At 41.4% G+C, this 22,616-nt stretch overlaps 1 protein-coding gene across 1 annotated transcript in view; it reads left to right on the top strand.

Moving 5' to 3' along the window:
* LOC131971205 (voltage-dependent T-type calcium channel subunit alpha-1I-like) overlaps nt 1–22,616 on the top strand; it is a 239,409-nt gene that overhangs the window by 30,511 nt on the left and 186,282 nt on the right. The window contains exon 2 of the mRNA XM_059332527.1: nt 13,353–13,464. Within this exon, the coding sequence (XP_059188510.1) occupies nt 13,372–13,464 (93 nt within the window). The 5' untranslated portion in view covers nt 13,353–13,371. The remainder of the gene's footprint in view (nt 1–13,352; nt 13,465–22,616) is intronic.

Genomic DNA, 22,616 nt, shown 5'->3' with positions numbered 1-22,616 from the left:
TTCTACCAAAAATTCCAACAGGGGAGCGCTGACAAAGGTTGCAGCAGCATTTGGGTCCATTCATTTCAATACAAAATGAGTGAATGGATGAATGGAATGAATTCTCACTTGATGTATTACCTCAGAAGAAATGTTCATGACAACAATATACTCAATCCTGAGTACAAAATGTTCTTCAAGACAATTTGATGTTAATTGTGTAAATAACGGTCCAATTTAGAAGAAAATAGTAGATAAAGAATTGTATGATTTGGGGCGTGGCTACCTTTGATTGACAGTTGGCTAACAAGGTGAGCCTTCATCAGAAGAGAAGAAAAGCAATGCGTATCCACAGCAACATGGCCCTTGCACAGTTGTGAACTTGTCAATGTTTTCGTCCAGTTTCTTCTCATAACATTGACCCTTTCACACTGTATTTTCACATAATAAACTTTATTTTTCCAAATTAACATCCCAGTTAATGCTCCAGTTAATGCTAACATGATTTAGCAGCGACTTCGCTCAGTCAGGTTGTCGGGGTAGATGCCGTGTAGGGTCCCCGGTTGTCAGTCAGATCCACCTCTCGCTCCTCCACAGTGCAAATATGGTCTGCTCCCATTTTCCGAAACCAAGATGGCGACAGACTAAAAGAAACAGACAGTCCACAAACCAATGGGTGACGTTACAGTCACTAAGTCAATTATTTATATACAGTGTACGATGGCGACCAATGGAGTGGCTACACTGGCGGTGCAGTATGCTATTTATTTTTTTTAAAAGGTATTCAATTATTTTACTTCCTTCATTTCACAAAAATGTTGAAAAGCACTGATGCCAAAACCAAAGCGCCGAATTTATGGAGTAAGATAGCTATCATAAAGACGTGTGCATGATTCCAACCATTTGTATTCGTAATGTTAAGCATTTGTATGTCAATAAAATAGTTGTACACAAAATTCTGCTTTCACATACCTGAGTCGTATAAATTGTTTGGGTTAGGATTGTTTTTATGTGAGTATGAATCTAAAATCTGGGTGCAATGTCTTGTGAATACAACTCTAATTTCTACAACTATGAAGTCTTCACTGTGAACACAAATTCAAGTTTGTGGGTACGAGTAGAAAATTTCACAATTTATCAGACTAACGTATATGAAAGCAGAATTTTGTGTACAACTATTTTATTGACATACAAATATTAAATGTTATGCATATAAATGGTTGGAGTCATGCACACATCTTTATGATAGCTATCTTACTCCATATGAATTGAGCATAGGACCTGTCCAGTTACTGTACACTCATAATTGACCAGTGATTGGCGGGACTCTTACCTTGCCTCTGTGGGGTCCGACTCACACGGACCTGTTATATCAAGGAAGCACCCTTGACTTTGAGCAGCAGCACTGGTTTCACTTCTATGACCTGTTCCTGATCCCTGACCTCTGACCTTTCAACAATGTGAAATGGCTCACTCTTCTGTGAAGCGCTGTATATGATAGGATAAAGATAAAAGAGAATCATAAGAGTCAGTAACAGCACTTTACAGCCAACGGAGCATTCTGACGAGATAAGATAACATTAATTTTAAATTAGAGTGTACAGCCAGATGGATCAGTCTGTTTAATGTAAGAATCCTTAGTCAAGCATATTCCCAAACACAAATCCAGCTCACTTGTTGGCACACACTGCAAAAATGCAGCATAAAGGCTGATAGATGCCTTACTGATGCACACTGGCCTGTGCGTAAACTTCCTCTTCTTCTTCCTCTGACAGATTTTACCAAACTCTGCTCAAAGCAAGCCTACATCTATATTTGCACCCATTCATATCTTTATTTTTGCACGTACATTTAGTTACACTGCCCCATATTTAAACTGTTTATAGTTTTCTTGTAACAAACAAAGACATTCAGAACTTACAGAACATATGCCACCCCCCACGTCTCACAAAATAAGTAGATGAATTCATTAAAAAAGATAAATATATTAAAATTAAAGTACAGCAATAAAGGGCGAGTTGCAGCAAATTCAGATAATGCAATTAATACATAATTAATAATTAATTAATAATTAGTCAAATCCCACTGTATTAAAAAAAATAGTAATACATCCATCCATCCATCCATCCATTCTCGTCCGCTTATCCGGGGCCGGGTCGCGGGGGCAGCAGGCTAAGCAGGGCATTCCAGGCGCCCCTCTCCCCAGCCACAACGTCCAGCTCCTCCTGGGGGACCCCGAGGCGTTCCCAGGCCAGGCGAGAGATATAATCCCTCCACCGTGTTCTGGGTCTTCCCCGGGGCCTCCTACCAGTTGGACGTGCCCGGAACACCTCTAACGGGAGGCGCCCGGGAGGCATCCTTACCAGATGCCCAAACCACCTCAACTGGCTCCTTTCGACGCGAAGGAGCAGCGGCTCTACTCCGAGCTCCCTCCGGATGTCTGAGCTCCTCACCCTATCTCTAAGGCTGAGCCCAGCCACCCTACGGAGGAAGCTCATTTCGGCCGCTTGTACCCGCGATCTCATTCTTTCGGTCACTACCCAAAGCTCATGACCATAGGTGAGGGTTGGAACGTAGATGGACCGGTAAATCGAGAGCTTTGCCTTCAGGCTCAGCTCCTTCTTCACCACGACGGTCCGGTACAACGCCCGCATCACTGCTGACGCTGCACCAAACCGCCTGTCCATCTCACGCTCCATTCTACCCTCACTCGTGAACAAGACCCCGAGATACTTGAACTCCTTCGCTTGAGGCAGTACCTCTCTCCCCACCCAGAGGGGGCAGTCCACCGTTTTCCGGCAGAGAACCATGGCCTCAGACTTGGAGGTGCTGACTCTCATCCCAACCGCTTCACACTCGGCTGCAAACCGCCCCAGTGAGTGCTGGAGGTCCCGGCTTGATGAAGCCAAAAGAACCACATCATCTGCAAAAAGCAGAGATGCAATTCTGAGGTCACCAAACCGGATCCCTTCCTCCCCCCGGCTGCGCCTTGAGATCCTGTCCATGAAGACCACGAACAGAATCGGAGACAAGGGGCAACCCTGGCGGAGGCCAACACCCACCGGGAACGTGTTTGACGTTGTGCCGAGTATGCGGACACTGCTCTCACTTTGGTTATATAGGGACCGGATAGCTCGTAGCAACGAGCCCGGTGCCCCATACTCCCGCAGTACCCCCCACAAGACTCCCCGAGGGACACGGTCATAAGCCTTCTCCAAATCCACAAAACACATGTAGACTGGATGGGCAAACTCCCATGCCCCCTCCAGAAGCCTCGCAAGGGTAAAGAGCTGGTCCGCTGTTCCACGGCCAGGACGAAAGCCGCATTGTTCCTCCTGAATCTGCGGTTCGACAATCGGCCGGAGCCTCCTTTCCAGCACCCTGGAGTAGACTTTCCCGGGGAGGCTGAGAAGTGTAATTCCACGGTAATTGGAACACACCCTCCGGTCCCCCTTTTTGAAAATGGGAACCACCACCCCGGTCTGCCAATCCACAGGCACTGTCCCAGACCTCCACGCGACACTGAAGAGGCGTGTCAACCATGACAGCCCAACAATGTCCAGAGCCTTCAGCATCTCAGGGCGAATCTCATCCAACCCTGGCGCCTTGCCACCGGGCAGCTTTTTAACTACCTCGGCGACCTCGGCCAGGGATATTGATGAGTCTTCCCCTGAGTCTTCAGACTCTGCCTCCCCTACGGAGGACGTTTTGGCTGGATTAAGGAGTTCCTCAAAGTGTTCTTTCCACCGTCTAAGGACATCCCCAGGTCGGGTCAGCAGGTCTCCTCCCCCGCTGAAGACAGCTTGGGCCAAGCCCTGCTTTCCCTTCCTGAGTCTCCTGACGGTTTTCCAGAACCTCTTTGAGGCCGACCGAAAGTCCTCCTCCATGGCCTCCCCGAATTCCTCCCATACCCGAGTTTTTGCTTCAGCGACTGCCGCAGCTGCAGCCCTTCTGGCCGAACGGTACCTGTCTGCTGATTCCAGAGACCCCTCGGCCAGCCAAGACCGAAAGGCCTCCTTCTTCAGCTTGACGGCCTCCCTCACCGCTGGTGTCCACCAGCGGGTTCTTGGGTTGCCGCCACGACAGGCACCGACGGCCTTCAGGCCACAGCTCCTACCAGCCGCGTCAACAATTGAGGCTTTGAACATGGCCCATTCGGACTCCATGTCCCCAGCCTCACCCGGGATGTTGGAGAAATTCTTCCGGAGGCGTGAGTTGAAGACCCTGCAGACAGGGGCCTCTGCCAGACGTTCCCAGTTCACCCTCACTACGCGTTTGGGTTTGCCAGGTCTGTCTAGCATCCTCCCCCGCCACCTGATCCAACTCACCACCAGGTGGTGATCAGTTGACAGCTCTGCTCCTCTCTTCACCCGAGTGTCCAAAACATGCGGCCGCAGATCAGACGATACGATAATAAAATCGATCATCGATCTTTGGCCTAGAGTGCTCTGGTACCAGGTACACTTATGAACAACTCTATGCTCGAACATGGTGTTCGTTATGGACAATCCGTGACTAGCACAGAAGTCCAATAACAGAACACCACTCGGGTTTAGATCGGGCAGGCCGTTCCTCCCAATCACCCCCCTCCAGGTACCATCATCGTTACCCACGTGAGCGTTGAAGTCTCCCAGAAGAACAATAGAGTCCCCAGATGGTACCCCTTCCAGGACACCACCCAGAGACTCCAAGAAGGCCGGGTACTCCGAACTGCTGTTTGGTGCATAAGCACAAACAACAGTCAGAGACCTTCTCCCTGTGACTTGCAGCCGCAAGGAGGCGACCCTCTCGTTCCTCGGGGAGAACTTCAACACAGCGGCGCTCAGCCGGGGGCTTGTGAGTATCCCCACACCCGCCCGGCGCCTCTCACCCTGGGCAACTCCGGAAAAGGAGAGAGTCCAGCCTCTCTCCAGGAGTTTGGTTCCAGAGCCCAAGCTACGCGTGGAGGTGAGCCCAACTATTTCTAGCCGGTAACGCTCCACCTCCCGCACAAGCTCGGGCTCCTTCCCCGCCAGCGAGGTGACGTTCCACGTCCCCAGAGCTAGCCGCTGGAGCCGGGGGTCAGCACGCCCAGGTCCCCGCCTTTGCCTGCCGCCCGACTCTCTGTGCACCCGACCCTTATGCCTGAGTCTGCGGGTGGTGGGCCCACAGGTCGGCGGGTCCACGTAGTCTTTTCGGGCTGAGCCCGGCCGAGCCCCGTGGACAAAGGCCCGGCCACCAGACGCTCGCCTGCGTGCTCCCCTCCCGGGTCTGGCTCCAGGAGGGGGCCCCGGTTTACCCGTGCCGGGCGAGGTACACTGATTTAAATGGTCCCGCTTCATAAGGGTCTTTGAATCGCTCTTAGTCTGGCCCCTCCCCTGAGACCACTTTGCCATGGGAGACCCTACCAGGAGCTATTGCTCCCGACAACACAGCTCCCAATACAATAAAATAATTAATTTAATTAAAATTAATTAAATTGAATTAAAATAAAATACATTAAATTGAATCAAAATTAAATAAAATACATTAAATTAAATTACATAGAAATAAATAAATGAATATAATTTAATCTCCTTCATTCACTGTCCTAGTTTTCAAGGTCGATCAGTGCAGGATAACTGACAGATACAATTATACTCTGATCAAACTGTGCTTGTGATTCTCATGTAACGGTCTCTTTTTAGTGTGATGAATCACGATCTATGTGTCTATCTTGGTAAGGTTATTAATAAGGGCTACATAAAACCATCATGTAACATCATTTATCTTTCCCTGATGAAATGCATATCATTTTATGACAGGTGGAGGGATTTCACATTAAAATATACGGTAAGAATCCAAAATAAGACGTCACAGACTTACTGTAGGGGGTGCACACAGTCAGCATTAGCTAAAGCAGATAGATGCTGCCAGTCTTGAGCGATGGTCTCATTTGTTAGTAGTAATTATACTAATGTTGCAGAGTTAATGTGTTAATGATTCATAATGTAAAAGCTTTATATCACACCACTAACCAAACATCGGTTTCAGTCTAATTGGTGCGAAGACGAAAGTCAGAAATGACTGTTTGAAAGCCCAGCAGGCGACAGGACGATGAGCAACGACAGATTCATGGAACAAGTAATAGCTTCTGTTGTTACTGTCATCCTGACAATTATCCACATAACCTTTACCATCCATGTGTCTGAGTCTTTCTAAGTGTGTGTGTGGGTATGAGCATGAGACCAGAGTGTGTGTTTGTGTGCACTCCTCTGACCTGACAGCTTAGGGGGAAAAAAAGGAGCTGACATGAGACGCTGTGAAGCATTACCGTGTGATATCCCATGACATTTGCTGCTGTCCAACATACACACATGTACACAGCGTCACCTACACACACACACACACACACACACACTCCGGGCTCTCTTTATCCAGTCAGCTGTGCTGGATCGAAGAACATCTGATGGAAAATTCCAGGAAAGAAAAAGACCTACCAACCTCCCTGAACATTATACAGTGATGGAGGAGAGGTTAGAGGAGGGGTTAGAGAGAGAGAGAGAGAGAGAGAGAAAGAGAAGAGAGAGAGAGACCTGGAAGATAAATGGAGGAGAGTTATAGGTGAGATATATGTGTTAAGAAAGAACAAAGAGAAAACTTAAGCAGGAAATGTTGTTTGAATACAAGGCTGTGCTGACAGCAGAAAAAAAACATGAACCACGAATCCCCATGGTTTACTAGTTTACTTGGTTTACTTTGGTTTACTCTTGAAAGTTTATTGTTTCTTTATAGTAGTTTCAGGGATCATTTTGAGAAATACTGTCCACTTTGTTTCTATTAGCTTAGCACACAGTTTGGAGACAGGGTGAAACTCTGAAACTGTCTTTGTTGCACTGTGTTATTTGAAGCATTACACACTGAGACTCTAACTTAATTGTTGGAGGTTGAGTTGTATTGTGGGCAATGTAGATGCCAGGTGTTGACAAGTAAGATTGCATAAAAAAGACAACCTCAGATTGAGCTGCATCAGTTTTGATCCATTTTTTTCCCAGTCAGGATTTTGGAGATGTTTTATTTTATATTTTTCTGGGATTTTGTGTTGTTTTTCTTCTTTTAGTTTTTTTATAGTTGGTTCCCAAACATCTCCTGCTCCATTTTGCTCCAATATTGCTCCGGTACCGCTCACAGAGTCTAAAACATGCCCAAGCCCCATTCAGCTTGCATGTGTATGGGATACTCACACAGTTTTTTGTTAAAAATCTGCCGTTTATGGGTTTTTGTAAAGGGTTTTCCCTGGAGAGTGGTTTTGTTTCACAGACCGGTTTTGAGCACGTACAGCTTTGTAAGCAAGGAGCAGATATTCTTAGTGATCCTCTCCTCTTCTGTCGTGATTTGACAGTCGCGAAATTTGAAGCGAAATTTTGAAATGCAGCATTAAAAAATTAGGGACGTTTCCACCAACTGTTTTAGATCGAATAAATGATTATGTAGGCTAATCCGTCAGTCAACAGTTGAAGAAGCAGAGATTGAGCATGAGAGAAAAAATAATAAAAAATCTAACAACTTTGACCACCCATGAGAGAAAATGTCTTCAGGAATTGGATTTAATTTGGCAACTTATAATTTTTCTTTCATGTCAGCTCATCTTGATCATTAGAGCGGTAACAGCTGATCAGTCATGTGAGTTAAATGTTCGCTACATCAGAATGTATTTGCAAAAAATGTTTCAATCTCTTGTTTAGCTCATTTACTATTTTTCGAAAAAGACAAAAAAACACCTCAAGCGAGCATAAAAACTTTTATTCTTTGGTGTTTCCAAAACCATTCTCATGCAAATCTTCAAAATGCGCATCGAAATTTATCGATGGAAAGATGGCTAGTGATACATTTGAACAAATAAGCATGTTCATCTCCATAAAATGACAAACAGCAGGCTGGTTCTGTACGGGTCGAACCGCAAAAAATACTTTTTCATTATGCTTTAATATTTGAAAACTCAACATCAGAATTAGAGGCACTGGGTTTTTTGTTAAAAGTCATCCTATTTTCTAAATGTTACGTCTCTATCTTAAATCCTATATACTTTAAATAAACAGTCGCAGAAAGACAAAATGTCTTGTGTCATGATGGGAGCCCTAAACCAAAGAGACTTCCCCCTGTACCTCTCTCTCTCTCTCTCTCTCTCTCTCTCTCTCTCTCTCTCTCTCTCTCTCTCTCTCTCTCCTCTCCCTCTCTCACACACACTTTTCTTTGTGACTATTTACTTCATTTGATAGTCGATTGGTTGCCATGGCAACCGAAGGTCGTTTGCCTCCTGCGTTTCTCTTTGGATACAATAAAAACAAGAGAGGGAAGGCGAGAGAGAGAGACAGCAGAGAGACATGGAGAACGGTTGAGAAAGAGTGACGCCACGCAGTGAGGTATTAAGAATTCATTTAGCCCCTGCTGCCGCACACTTTCAGCCTCCCAGCTCTCTGCAGCTCTGTCACGCTGATGCTTTCGGCACATCCAAATCTTTTGGGTAATGGTCTCTGATGCCACTGAATTTTATCCGGCCTTTATAGAATCCTGGATTTGTTTCCTGCCAGCTGTATAATGTTACTGAATCTGCTTCTGGAGCACAGGATCAAACTTGGTCACCTACACTCTGCAGGTGTGGACTATGGGTTTTTTTGCTTTTGCTTTCAGCTCAAAAATGTTTTGCCTCCCTTGACCCTCTGAACCCCAAGTCGTTTCAGGGCTTTTTTTTTTTTGCTCTTTATACATTTTGCTCACTGTCACCTTGTATTTCACTGCAATACATGCGTCCTGCAGCTCTATGAAATGAGCACAATCATGGCTAGAAGTGGGAACAACTCAAAAATGTCTTTTGTGTCGAACAACACAACACATAACACATATATATGTAACACACACACACACACACACACACACACACACACACACACACACACATAGATACATACATATAATTTATAAAACAAGTTGAATTTCTCTGATAAATTATTTCATAAAAATTGGAATAAAATGGAATTTATATATACAACACTTTCCAAGTACCCACAAGTGTCATTAATATTGGCAAAAAATGTGGGTCTCCACATGCTACGTATTGAACTATTGTTCCATTTTTAGAACCTCTACTTGCAACATCTCCTGTCCTCTCCTCTCTGATCTGTGTAAACATTTTTTCATTGAATATTTATCACCTGACCGTCTCAGCAGAATCAATCATGGCTTCACAGTGACCCGAGAGCAGATTTTTAAATTTAAATGATACATGTAACATAAAGTGATTTTGAGAAGAAATATCACAATTCTAAGCTTCTTTTTGGTTACTTTTTAACAGACATTTATAACCTTTCTTAAAGAAAACACTTTTCAGAAGGTTAACAACCAACATTAAAGTGTCTTTAAGTAAGAAGAAGACCATGTTATACTGTCACTTATATAAAACACCTGGCTCCCTACCAGTAATTCAATAATATAGATTTTACTGGAAGGTTTATGTGTCCCAGCATTGCTTAAATTCTCTTTTATAAGCTGTTCACGTTGACACTGACAAAAAAAATGTATCCGGGTAAACCCTAAATACTCTTTTTGACACATAAATGCTCAGATTTATCAGAAAGCTCGATCAGTCACACTGTACTTGCAGCTATTTAATGGAGCTGTTCGCTGGCCCACATTGAAATACTGTAGGTGTTCCCGGCAGCTCCCAGTCGTGAGTGACAGGCGCCGGATGAATGTGAAGCCGAGCATGCTGAAAAACACTATGCTTCTCTGCAATCACTCCCTGGTAAAAGAAGGTTAAAGAATTCCGGAGGTGAAACAGTTTATAGCACAGTTTCTGAGTTAATCGTCTCCGAACACTCTGTCTGTAATAGAGCTTTGCGCTTTGAATTTCACTTCATTTTCCATCCTGTTGATGTACAGTATGTGTGTGTGTGTCTGTGCGAGGAAGAAAAAAAGAGATACAGAGCCTCCTCCAAGGCACCTACACTAATTGACTCATTTTTCAGAAGTGGAGAGAGACAGACAGACACTTGCACGTTGTTAAAGGCAGCTCATGTATAGGCAGCGTGCTTGAGAAGCTAAACAGGAAAGCTGGGCACTTTGGCAACTCACAGAGGCTGTTTTTTAAAGAATGGCAGTGGAAATAACCCCGAGATAATCCTCATAGCTTTAGCCCAAAGGCTGTCATCATTACTTAGACGCGGTGAAATAAGAAAGCGCTGACCTACAGTTTTATCCAGCCGTGCTTTTCACATTAAAGTGTGCATCTGCCTGGAAACGCTGCCGCTTTTTAGGTGCTGTGTTCAGAGGCTCTGCCTGGAGGGCCTCACATCCAGCTCAGTGACACCTGCGGATCATATCTCTGTCCTCATTAAGAAGGTCTGGCTCAAGAATATAGCTGAAGTGGCAGAAGTGTTCGCCTGCAGTATATGTCTGCCTGTGGGATGATGACATCATTTGAATATTTGTGTCATTTGTAAATAGACTTAGACATACCTTAAATTCATAAATGTAGCAGTATTTAGTTGTTATTTAAGAGATAGGCCTGAGTTATTTAAAATTGCATGTGTTTTTTAATGTATTTTACCAAGAACCCTACCTGTTTCTTTATCAATTTTAATTTGCTGTCGATGTAAGCTCAAAATCTCCTTCATTATATACTTTGTCTTGACTATTTTCAATACTATGTGCAATTCCCTACTGCTAGTTCCATCAAATGCATGTCAGACAGAAACACCACTTTCTTTCATTTATTTTTTTAAGCTTCTTTCAATAAAACTCCATACTTCCTGCACCGATGTGTCTCAGTTGATGCCCTCCACTGGCTCAATGGTCATATTTCCTCACAAACCTGGTAGGCTTTTAATCTGAAACATTTGTAGGAAGTGTTGACTTTTAATGATTTAGCTTGATGATAAAAAAATATTTTAGGTGTGCACTGCTTTGTATAGGCATGTGTCTTATCTGCCCCCCACTGTGAATCCAATAGCACTCTTGACAGCTAATGCTTTATAAGCAATATTTAAAAAAAGGTATAAATCAATTTCAAAAAAGGATCCTATGGTGTATTAATCACTGTGTGTGATGTTGGTTTGGCGGAACAGCCTGTGAGGTTTGACGAAGTATTAGATTACAAATCTTGCCTCTTTACCTTGTCTCACATGTCTACTTTACAGCTATTACCCTGCAGGACATCAATAATAAACATGCCTCCCTGCAGTGCTGAATATTTCTCTTTAAATGATCCTCATCAGCTGACGCGCTGATTAAATGTTTGATTTAATGTACAAAAGTGTGTGTGTGTGCTCACGTGTGGGTGGGTGAGTTTGAGCGTTTATGTTTTTGAACATGCCGGTTGGTTTGCACGTGCATATCTGCGTATGTGTACTTCCCTGCTTGTGTGTGTGTTGATGAGTGGGTGTTTGTGTGTGTGTGCCAGGCTCTGTCTGTGTGTTGATGTGTTTGCATGTGTTTTGCCCACTCACAGCCTATCTTTATACATGCTGTGATATCTACAGTAGTCTCTTTCATGGACGGTTCATGCAAGGCCAAGAGAAGCATGTTGAGAATTGAATCTTTCTTTTTTAGGAATTCTGTCTGAAGAAATGTGCAGTGTAGTACACTCAGAGAAGAGAAGAGCAGGTTCTCCCCCTGTTTTTTCTGCCATCCTGCAGGCTGTGTGTTGTAGGCTGCTGGGGGAGCATTTCAGCATCCTGTGCTGTACAGCCTCAGGGAGGGATTGGACCTCCTGGGCTATTACAGCACATCCTCCTTCACACGCTTGTTAGCCGAGCAGCGCGCTCACTCCCTCAACACAAGAAAATGCATATTGAATCACTCCGTCACACTCTGCTGCTTTGTTTCTGTCGTTTCTTTCTGTGGCGTGCAGCTTAGTTTTGCATGTTCTGCTCGTTCCGTTAACCTTCCCTCTGAACAAGTGTTGTTCATGCAGTGGTACTCTCAAAACATCACCAAAGACAATGTCTGACATTTGCTCTACAGCATTATTCCCAGTAGTCACTAGAGGTGGGAATCACCAGACACCCCACGATACGATTTTATACCGATACTTAAGTCATGATACGATATTACTGTGATTTTAAGCATTTTGCGATATGGTGAGTATTGAGATACAATATACTGCAATTAAACTTTTTAACTGCATTTTTGTGAAAATTCTCAGTCCATTAATTTCACTTGTCTTTTTACTTGAAATGAGAAAACGAGAGTAAAAACCAACAGACTGACCAACAAAGTATTCAGTCAAACTGAACTGAACTGATATCAAACATGTATGGACTGCAGCATTTTCTCAAACTTTCCTCAACTTTAAGCTTCACTGCTCTGTAGCTTCCATAAGGCTGTGTCCGTAAAATAACGTCGCCATGGAGTCACATAGCTGGTTCCAGTGTCTTTAGCATGAAGCTAAACCATTATTTTCCACAAAGTTGTACGGCCTCAACTCTTTGCAAATGAAGAACATAATGTATTGTGAAGTCAGAAGTCCCGGCCACTTTGAAAACATAAAAAATAGACTAACTTTGCAGCGTCATTCCGACAACTTCCAGACCCGATATCCTGACATGGTGCCTATAGATTCCTTAGATTTTCTAGTTTCATATGATACCAGTATCTCCAGTATGTTCCTAAATGTGAGCCTGCTACGGCCTGCTAAATATCGATACTTGGCGGCCATGAATTGTTTTAATATTGCCACCCAAAATATCACAATACTGTGCTGTATCGATTCTGAAAGGTTTCAGTGCCATGCTCAAGAAAAAATCTGACAGTGGATCGTGTCACAATTAAATTCTGTAAAATGCATCACTATCTCACTGGTTGGCTTAAAAAATTGAAATCCTTTGAGGGGTGTCTGGGGTGTAATACAATTACATTAAAATTGCTAGTTCAGTAGTGCACTCATTGTAAACATCACACATTATGTCTCATTGCAAACAATACATCCTGCAAGGCCTGCACTTAACTTTACCAGCAACATTTAGACAGAAGTGCTTTACGAAAAATCATGGCACGCCATAAAATTCAAAGCTGTACTCTAAAACGATGACATTGTGTAACTGAACTGGACCCTGCTGACTTCACCTTTTGTTGCTCTGGTGTTGTTACACTCGCTGCAGTTTTACAATAACGATAACTTTGGGACTGTCATAAAGTTTTTAAGCACTTTGGTATAAATGTTAAAGTATTTGTAAGGACATGATTTGACCCAGTGGAGCAACACCAGAAGATGGACTGTGTTTACTATTTCTCATCATTCATCACTGAGGTGATTATGAATTAATGAATGAAATGTCACCGGTTCCCTTGCATGTCAGACTGTATCCTGTTCTGTGTCTCCGCTCTGTGAGCTGTTCTCCTTAACAGTCTGTTTCTACTTGGTTTGAACGTGTGAGTATGATGGTGATCTTGCTGAACTGCGTGACCCTGGGAATGTACCAGCCCTGTGAGAACATCGACTGCTCCTCAGACAGATGCCAAATACTACAGGTACACACACAGACACACACACACACACACACACACACACACACACACTTAACACTTAAATCACACATCTTAAATCTCCATGTTCTTTTCTCTTGATGGCGATAACTATAGTTTGTGGCTTGTGTAGTTTTATTTTTGATGTTTTTATTGTTTTTTTTTACCAAACACTAGTGCCATCTATGTAGTAAGGGCAATGTCAGTCAGTTGGTCCACCACTTTGGTCCACACTATCTCTACAGCTATTGGTTGCATTGTCATCAAATTGTTCCCAATTGGATGGATTCTAATGGATTTGGTAACCCTTAAACTCTTTTTTTGTTTTTGTCAGTATGACAGAGTTACTAAATGGCATCATGCCACTGTACACCCAACCAAGGTTCTAATAGTTTGGGATTTTTCATTAGTTTTAGATTTACTTTCATTGTGAATTTTTGTTTTCAAATTCAGTTAGTTTTAATTCGTTTTTAGAGTGAGTTTGGTTGTTTTTAATAGTTTTTCTTTTAATGTTTAGTTTTAGTTTAGTTTATATTATTTTTAGTTTTTTTGTAATGGGGTATTTGTTGGGTGCAAGATTCAAAATGGTCACAATAAATGTAGCCTTTATTTCCTTTGCCTTATCCATCTCAGCCCCAATAAGGTTGTTTACTCATAAAACCAGATAGATTAAATAGATTTCATATTAACCAAAAAGGCTTATGTCTGAAAAAAGTTGACGAAGACGAAATCGAAGGACATTTTCCATTATAATTGTTTGTTTTCATTTGTTTTGTAACCACACAATAGAGTTTTAGTTAGTTATCTTTTTTTTAATTCTCATTTTTATTTCAGTTAACAAAAATGTTTTTTTTAATTCTAGTTCTCATTAACTATAATAACATTGCACCCAACCACAGCTAAGGGTTGTTGGTTTGTTCTATCCATTGATCTATCCAGTTCCCCCAATAATCTTTTTATTTATCTTATTTGTGTCCTAATCCCTTCTATTTAAGGAGCAAGGAGGAGATGCATTAAAGGAGAAATTGAAAGCACACACATTTTATGAAAATGAGACATACTGCGACATCTCAGTTACTAGTAGCAGCTGCACAGCCGGATCAGCTCTACAAAGGCAAAGGTTTTTTAGCAGCTGGAGGCACTGAGGTACTGAGGCAACGACTGCTACTTTTGAGTAGTATATGATTTTAAAAAAAGGAAATCCATCCATGCTTCCATGTATATTTGAGTAAAATAGTGATATAAAAAGGCAGTAATTCCGAAGCAACTTTACTCACCTGGCCAAAAACAAGACAGGGGTCATCAGTACTACTTTGGTTTTAATGGTACTAATTCGGCTGCTGGATTGCCATGAAGCAGGAGGAAGAGTTAATTTGTAATGATTGCCTTCACACCAGGCAAATTTGGTCGAAAAAAAAAGCTTCTCTTCATTTTGTATGGCACTCATCCGATAGAAGTTTCAATTTGCGGATGATACCTGCTGCATACAGTTTCAGCCAACATGTTATGTTGTCACTACCCCTATATTCAACAAGTTCTCCAACCTAAAAAACAGAAGAGGTCGTGTGCCAGTACCACCCATTATTACACATATGTACATATTGCGACATCATTATACATACATGGACTGTTTGCGGTTGTAGAAAAGGGATTTATGTTATAAAACCACTGAGCTAGGTTTAGGGCAAAATAGTTCCTGGTAGGATGTTATAAAAGACAGTTTAAACAGTAAATAAATGTACGTAAATGCCAGAAGTGAAGTAGTTACGAGGGTCACGTGACTACTGCAAGTTACATAAATAAACGTAATTTAGGTTCAAAAACGTGATTCAGGTCAAAAATCATTTACTTTTGTTTTAACACGAGACGCGAACCCCGCTCTCCTGGGTGAAAGTCCACCGTTTTTAACTTTGCATCACCATCAATCACTATTATGTCAGCAAGATGGTGGCAGACGCATTACAGCGGACGGTGAAATACGTCAATATCGCTTGTATTTTGCTGCCTGTACACACAACCTATATTGACGTTTTTTAGGGGAAGAATAGGTTGCTATATTAATTACACCTCCATCTAAATTTTTCTGCATCATAATCGTGACATAACTGCAAACAAGCACGTTACACAGCATCATTATTATCAATGTGTTACACTGACACCACCCCCGGCTAATATTTACATTTAACCCTCTGAAATCTTGGTCTATTATGTCCGTTAAAGAAATCTGTTAGAAAATCTTTACCATGCCTGTTGGTATCAGTTTTTTCAGCGTTACCTCACCTATGTCCTGGTAATTCATTTTTAACTTTGACGTACTTGATCAAAATTTTAAACCCAAAAGAAACAAAGGAAAACATAAAATCTGATCTTGAAAATTATGTTTCACACAGAGAAATGTACATGTTGCAAATATTAAAATATATGCATATATTACATATAACAGGTAAAATGAGGATAATATCTAGTTCTGTATTTTTATACTAAATGTATTTGACATTATCTCCGGTTTTACTTGGCCGAATATCATCAAAAAAAATCTGGTATGGAGTTTCAAGCCAGAAATTTAGAGGGAAACTCAATGGACTCAATGTTGCTTAATTTTTATGTCTTCACGTCATGAAGAAGTCATGTGCAGGTGGTTTCATGGACTCCAGAGGGTTAATTCCTAATAACTGCAAATACCCAGAACCAACTTTAGCTTTTATTTATCTTAAAATTTGCCCTTGCTTCAAACAGCCACTGGTATTTTCTCAACAGACTTTATCGTAGTAGTTAAACAGGGTCATGTGTATGTGGCTCTAACATACATGTGGTGGAAAAGCATTTACAAAAACTTTTCCTCAGCCATACATATTTTATATATAACCCCCACAAAAGCAGACAAACTTAACTTGCATAAGCACACAAATACACATAGATAAACACAAACTTGAATACACAAATGCAACTACATCCATGCTCATACATGACCTCACATCCCTAGAAGGTTTGTGCTTCTAGGAAGTGTGAACATGTATCCATTTATTCCTCCGCGGTCGTGTTGACACATGAAGGAACACAATAATTCACATGCACACACACCCTTCCTCCTTCCTCTCAGTCCCTCCTCGTCTCGCTCTCCCTTCACGCTCTCCCTTCCATGCTGGAGCCTGTAACTCCTCGCAGTGAGTCACTGCTAGCATGTGGTCTTTATGGTGCAGCGAGCATGACTTTCTCACGTACGGCGCCCCGGCAGCTTTCCTCGTCATCTGGCAAGACTCAGAATCCCTCTCTCACTTATGTCAAAGGTGGCCTGAGTGGGTGTAACATCTGTGCGCGAGCTTGTGCACGTATGTCTTCAGTCTGTCGGTGCGAAGCGCTTGTTGAATCACCCCGGCGTCCTGTTTTTCACATTCTCACACGAACACACACAAAGCACCACACTCATCATATAACAGCCAACACACACAGTGGATTGATTGGGCTCCCTGGGGGAGGTGGCTGGTGAGTTGGACCTAATAGAATTTCTCCTCCAAGTATCTATAGACCCTATTCAATATCAGCATGGATTTAGTGTGCTACAGCGCCGCGGTCAATACTCTCCTCTCAGAATATCCGTTGTTCAATACCATGATTTCAATGGGGCCTCACCAGCACAATCTATAAGCTCCAACAAATGTGGACTTAAAGACCTCTTGAAGCTTACACTGTAGAAAAAAGTTGTTTTCCAGACATTTACTGTTTTATTTTACAGGTTTTTTCTTTTTTTTTTCTATTCCCTGCAAAAAGTAAATTACTTTTATTGCAAATGTTGGCCATTTTGAAATCTGTAAATTAATAATAATAATTTACAGTATTATTCAATTGGTTAATGGTCTTAAATGTTAAAATGAAGTGAATTCTATGAAAAAAAATACACATCATATAGCTAAATGTAAAATGAAAGCAACTTTTTTGTTTTTTATAGTCAAAATTTACATTTCATAAACTGTATTCATTCTACACACATACATGTGTATATATGCATATATATGATATATATATATGTGTGTGTGTGTGTGTGTGTGTGTGTGTGTATGTATATTAATACAGATTTTTGCTATGTATCTTATATGTCTTTTTTTTCAAGAAACTATAAAATATTTAATGGCTGTTTGGCAAAGTTTCAACTTTTGCTGCCAGACTTTTGCAGATTTTTACAATTTTCAATACATTTTTTAAACCACATTTTTTAAAACATTTTTTTAAACAGTTTTTTTTCCCAGTGTTTATTTTGCTAGTATACACTCTTAGATGGGTAAAATGAAAAAAAACTACTTTCTCTGCATTTTTTTCATATTAGTTTTTTCAGCGAGATTCAACTAAAATAGAAGTTTGTTCCTAAGGGTGCTTCACGACTCACAGTTGAAGCTTTTTGCACATTAAACGCATCTAGCATGTGTGTTGAAAGATCTTTAAGACCAAACAGAAAGTTAATTTGCATTTGACTTCTCTGTAGCCGTCCTATGACCCGACTGAGTGTGAATCTTCATATACATCACACGTTTTTGTGTAGAGACAACAGTGTTTTCATCTCACTGAATGGGAAGTGTTAGAAAATCAATAACAAGCCCCTCAGAAAGAGAACTGCATGCAAATTACGTCCTTCACCACAAATTACAAGCACAAGCGAGTGCTTGAGCCTGGACACAAATCTGCCAAGGCTGATCCACTCGTGTCTTAAAGTGTCTTTAATAATAGCAGCATTCTTTGATCCGATCACTTGCTGTGCTGGATTGAAACATTTCTTTGAAGATGTGAAAGGTTTGGCAGCATCAGAGCTAAATGCTTTTCATCAGTGTTTCTCTTATGAAATAATGTTTTGCTCTTTGATTAGATCAATTTGTTTTACTATTATGTAGTAATGTGCAGCATAGGGCTACAGTAATAAAACCTCACATGGGGACATTTTCTGTCCTGCCCCCGTCTTCATTTAGCAATTGACAAAAAACAATGTCACAATGATAAAATAATTATTAAGACAACCATTGTACATTTTAAAAATGCTCCATTACCCCACAAATTATGATTCTTTTATACTGTGTTGTACCTAGCAACAATTTTATTTTTAGTCCATAACATAGTCAACCTTAAAGTGCTCCCTTTTATTTCTATAGCTTTCATTACCATTGCCTTATAATGTCCAAAAACCTCCAAAAGTTTTAGAGGATCCATGAATGATAAATTATTTGCCATGTTCACTTAAAATAGAAGAAGCATTAAGGAAGAGACAGCAGTGTGGCTATGCAGATAACAAATAACAAAATTATATACATGTGCCTCTTGATTGTTTTAATTTATGTTGTATTAGCATCTGACTGCAATATCAGGATGATATATTGACTTATCACAGATGTATCACTGTTGGCATTGGTCTGTTGGTAAGTTACAGGTAGAGCAATTACAGTGCAGGTGTAACGAACCCTTTGCTGCTTGAAAAAGATGCCCACTATGATGGGATCCTGTTCAAAGTGTTTTACACGAATGAAATGTCCACAGTTTTCGTAGGCTATATCACTTAATGCAGTTTATTATAGCTTCTCCAAACAAACATATACTTCCTAAACAAAATAAAGTTCTAACTTCCAACTTATATATCACATTTATGTGGTGCAAACAAACAAACAAACAAACAAACAAACAAACAAACAAACAAACAAACAAACAAAACAAAATGGCTCTGACAGCAGGAATCATGTAATTTTAGGAATCATTTACAAATGTACGTGTCCTGGTCAGTATATATCCACATATATAAAATAATTGTAGGATGCTTATGAAACAGTTTTAGCCATGCTAGCAGCTTTAGGGGTAGTACGTTTCAGACTGAACATATTGTTCATAACTTAATCTGTCCAATGCTTTGGCTTATGATGAAATACCTGCAGAACCAATGACATGAGCTTTACTTTTTCCGTGCTCATTTGCGAATCTTGACATGCTAACACAATAAATTAAGATGAACATGTATTGGCATTGGTTTCAATGTACACAGTATAAGCAAAGATAGAAAACTACACACTAAGGGTTGTAGTGAGGCGCTGATCACTGAAAAAAGACCTGAAAATAGAAAAGTGCTGCACACTATGGCTCCAAATGCATTTCTTTCTTTTACTAATGTGATGATGTTTTGACCTTCAGGCATTTATCAAGATCAACAGGAACTTAACTCCGGAAAAAGGCCTAATGGGCGGAAACGTCATCCAAAAAAAATAAGAGAAATGCATGCAGAGCTGGAGTGTGCAACATCCGCAAGTTAGCATGCTACTTATGCTTTAACCCATTTAGGCCTAAAAAACCTGTAAAAAAAGCCTGTAAACCTATGGGCGATTTTAAAATAAGCCCCTAAAACCTGAAGTTTTTCTGGAAATTTAACAGAAGTGTCAACACCTACTAAGTAATCGATTTTTCAGCCTCTGTAGCAGACAGAAATGAAATTCAAAAAGTATAATAGTAAAATAGGTGGAAAAAAACTACAAATACTACACTACAAAACGACGCTACCCGCTTTCCCGGCTTTAATGGTAGAATAACGCAACAGCGCCGCCAGTTTTAATGGTAGAAATGTGGTAATGCTTTCTCGGCTTAAATGGGTTAAATTAAACTGTTTAACTTCACTGGGGCTACACTGTGTTCTAGTGGTTAGCACTCTTATCTTATAGCAAGAGGGTCGCCGGTTCGACTCTTGCCTGTAGCTCTTCTGTGTGGAGGTTACATGTTCTCCCCGTGTCGGCAGGGTTCTCACCGGGGACTCCGGCTTCCTCCCACAGTCCAAAAACATGCACTTAGGCTTAATTGGTGACTCTAAATTGCCCGTAGGAGTGAATGAGAATGTGAATGGTTGTCAGCCCTGTGATAGTCTGGCGACCTGTCCAGGGTGAACCCCGCCTCTCGCCCAATGTCGGCTGGGATCGGCTCCAGCCCCCCTGTGACCCGAGTGTGGATAAGAGGAGGAGGATAATGAATGAATGTTTAACTTCACACCAGTATGATTGTAGATACGCTTGTGTATATCTTTTGTGTGGGAAAAAAAATCGATATTGAATAAAATGAATCCAAGACACACAATTTTATGCTCACCAAAAAAATAAAAAAGGAGACAGATAGGAGGTCAATGCCAATCAAGGAAAAAGCAGAGAGATGGATAACAACAGAAGTATAGAGGCAAAGTTTGTGACCGAAAAAGAGACAAAAAGACTGACTGAAAAGCAAAAATAAAGTGAGAGGTGTAAGAAAGAGAGCTGTGGAAATGTCAGTGGTTTTTTTGGCATTTGGTTGGGAGTTTTCATCTCCCTTGGTTCAGCGAACTTTACAAAAGGTAGCATCTCGTCCATCTTCCCGGTTTGACAAAGGTCAAGGTTGCAAACTTTGACCGCTCCTCCTCATTAGTAGGCCAGTCCTGGTTCTCTACACTCCTCCAGGACTGCTGAGTAGGATGCTTTTTCAGCAGCATGCAAGTGACAAAACAAAGATTCACATCAGTGGTTCTGATTCAGATCATGTTGCCTACAGTACTTCCCTCTCAAAATCAAATTAGAGGCAACTCCAAGCGCGTCGGTTCATCTCTAATCCCCCTGTATACACAGAAAAGAACAGCAGCTAATCTAGGCTTTTTGCTCACAACAGCAATAACATGCATTAGCAAGCCGAGATCTTTGATTTATTTGGATTTTTTTTCTCTCTTCTTTTAATTAGATGCTTGATTAAAGCTGGGAGTGTAGTGGTGGTGGTGGTGGTGGTGGTGGTGGGGGGGGGTCGATGTGGGGCTTAGCTCTGATTGCAGCACAAACAAATTATTTTCCATTACCCCACCGTTTAGGGCAAACTGCTCAACTGGGGAGAGGGTGTGAAGAAAGGAGGGGAGAAATGGAGGTTTAATAGAGAGGTCTGCAGAGAGAAATGGAGATATTAGATTGCCAGGGAAATATAGGACAAAGATAAATAAAATGGTTGTAGGAAGAGAGATGGGAGTAAGAGATTAGCAGAAGGTGTGGAGGCGAAGGGGGAGAACAGAGATTGAAAGAAACCCCAGAGGGAGACTGGGCTAAGAAAGGAGAGGAGGGTACTAAAACCTGGTTCAAGGATCACAGTTTACCTTCACTTTAATCTGAATTGCTGCTGGAAACACTGCAGGGTGATCAACCACAAATACCCACCTTCTATACTTGCTTTGTCCTTGCAACAACTTAAACGACATAAGAGGTTGTTTGTCAGTACCACAAATTACGACACGTATGTACGTATCGCTGCTCGCGTTTTATGGCTCGTGGTACAGCGGTACATTCTAAGAATAGCACAAACTTTGCACGCTTACGGTCATATAGGCTGCAGTTTCTGTGGATTTGTGTTATAAAACCACTGACCTAGTTTTAGGGCAAAACACTTCCTGGTAAGGCGTTATAAAAGACAGTTTAAACAGTAAGTAAATGTATGTAAATGCCGGAAGTGAAATAGTTATAGTGTCACGTGACTTACCGCAAGTTATGTAAAAACGTGATTCACAGGTATAAAAATGTTTTTAGCAAGCATAGTTTCCATGTTTTGTGGTATGAAAAGATTTTATAGCTGCCAGGTTAAAAAAATTACCCCTAAGACAAGATTTGTACCCCATTGGTGTACAGCTTTCATGAAAATATTACTTTTTCTCATTTTGGGCTTATTCAAGGAAAGTCATTGAAATACAAGTTGAAAAAAGATCATTAAGGGGATTTCCTCTGCTGTTGAACATAGTGGCGGGTCATTTTTAAGCCCTAAGACAACAGGGTGAAGCCAAAAGTCCAGAACCCAAAGATACTCAGTGAATTGGCAAGTATGACAAAGAAAACCATCAAATTCTCACAACGAACCAGTAAATCCATCTAAAAAAGCAAGAAGTGTGTGTGTGTGTGTGTGTGTCTAGGGCATATCTCGCTGACCGTTCTCGTCAGACTGACGTCAGATTCCGTATGTGGCTTGCACATGGCACGAAGGTTTGCATCCTCGACTTTGAAGATTTTTTAATTCATTTTTCAAAATATCATTATTTACGTAGGACGTGTTGCGGCATTGCACTTTCCATTCGGACGCCTTTTAGGGGAGCTCCGCCCCATTGTGTGATAGGCCTACACCTGGTCAGTAACACAATTCACTCTGGATTTCCA

Source organism: Centropristis striata, chromosome 1 (assembly GCF_030273125.1).
Source record: "Centropristis striata isolate RG_2023a ecotype Rhode Island chromosome 1, C.striata_1.0, whole genome shotgun sequence".
Taxonomy (NCBI): Eukaryota; Metazoa; Chordata; class Actinopteri; order Perciformes; family Serranidae; genus Centropristis; species Centropristis striata.
Note: the sequence above shows the minus strand (reverse complement) of the source record. Positions and strands in the feature narration are given on the sequence as shown.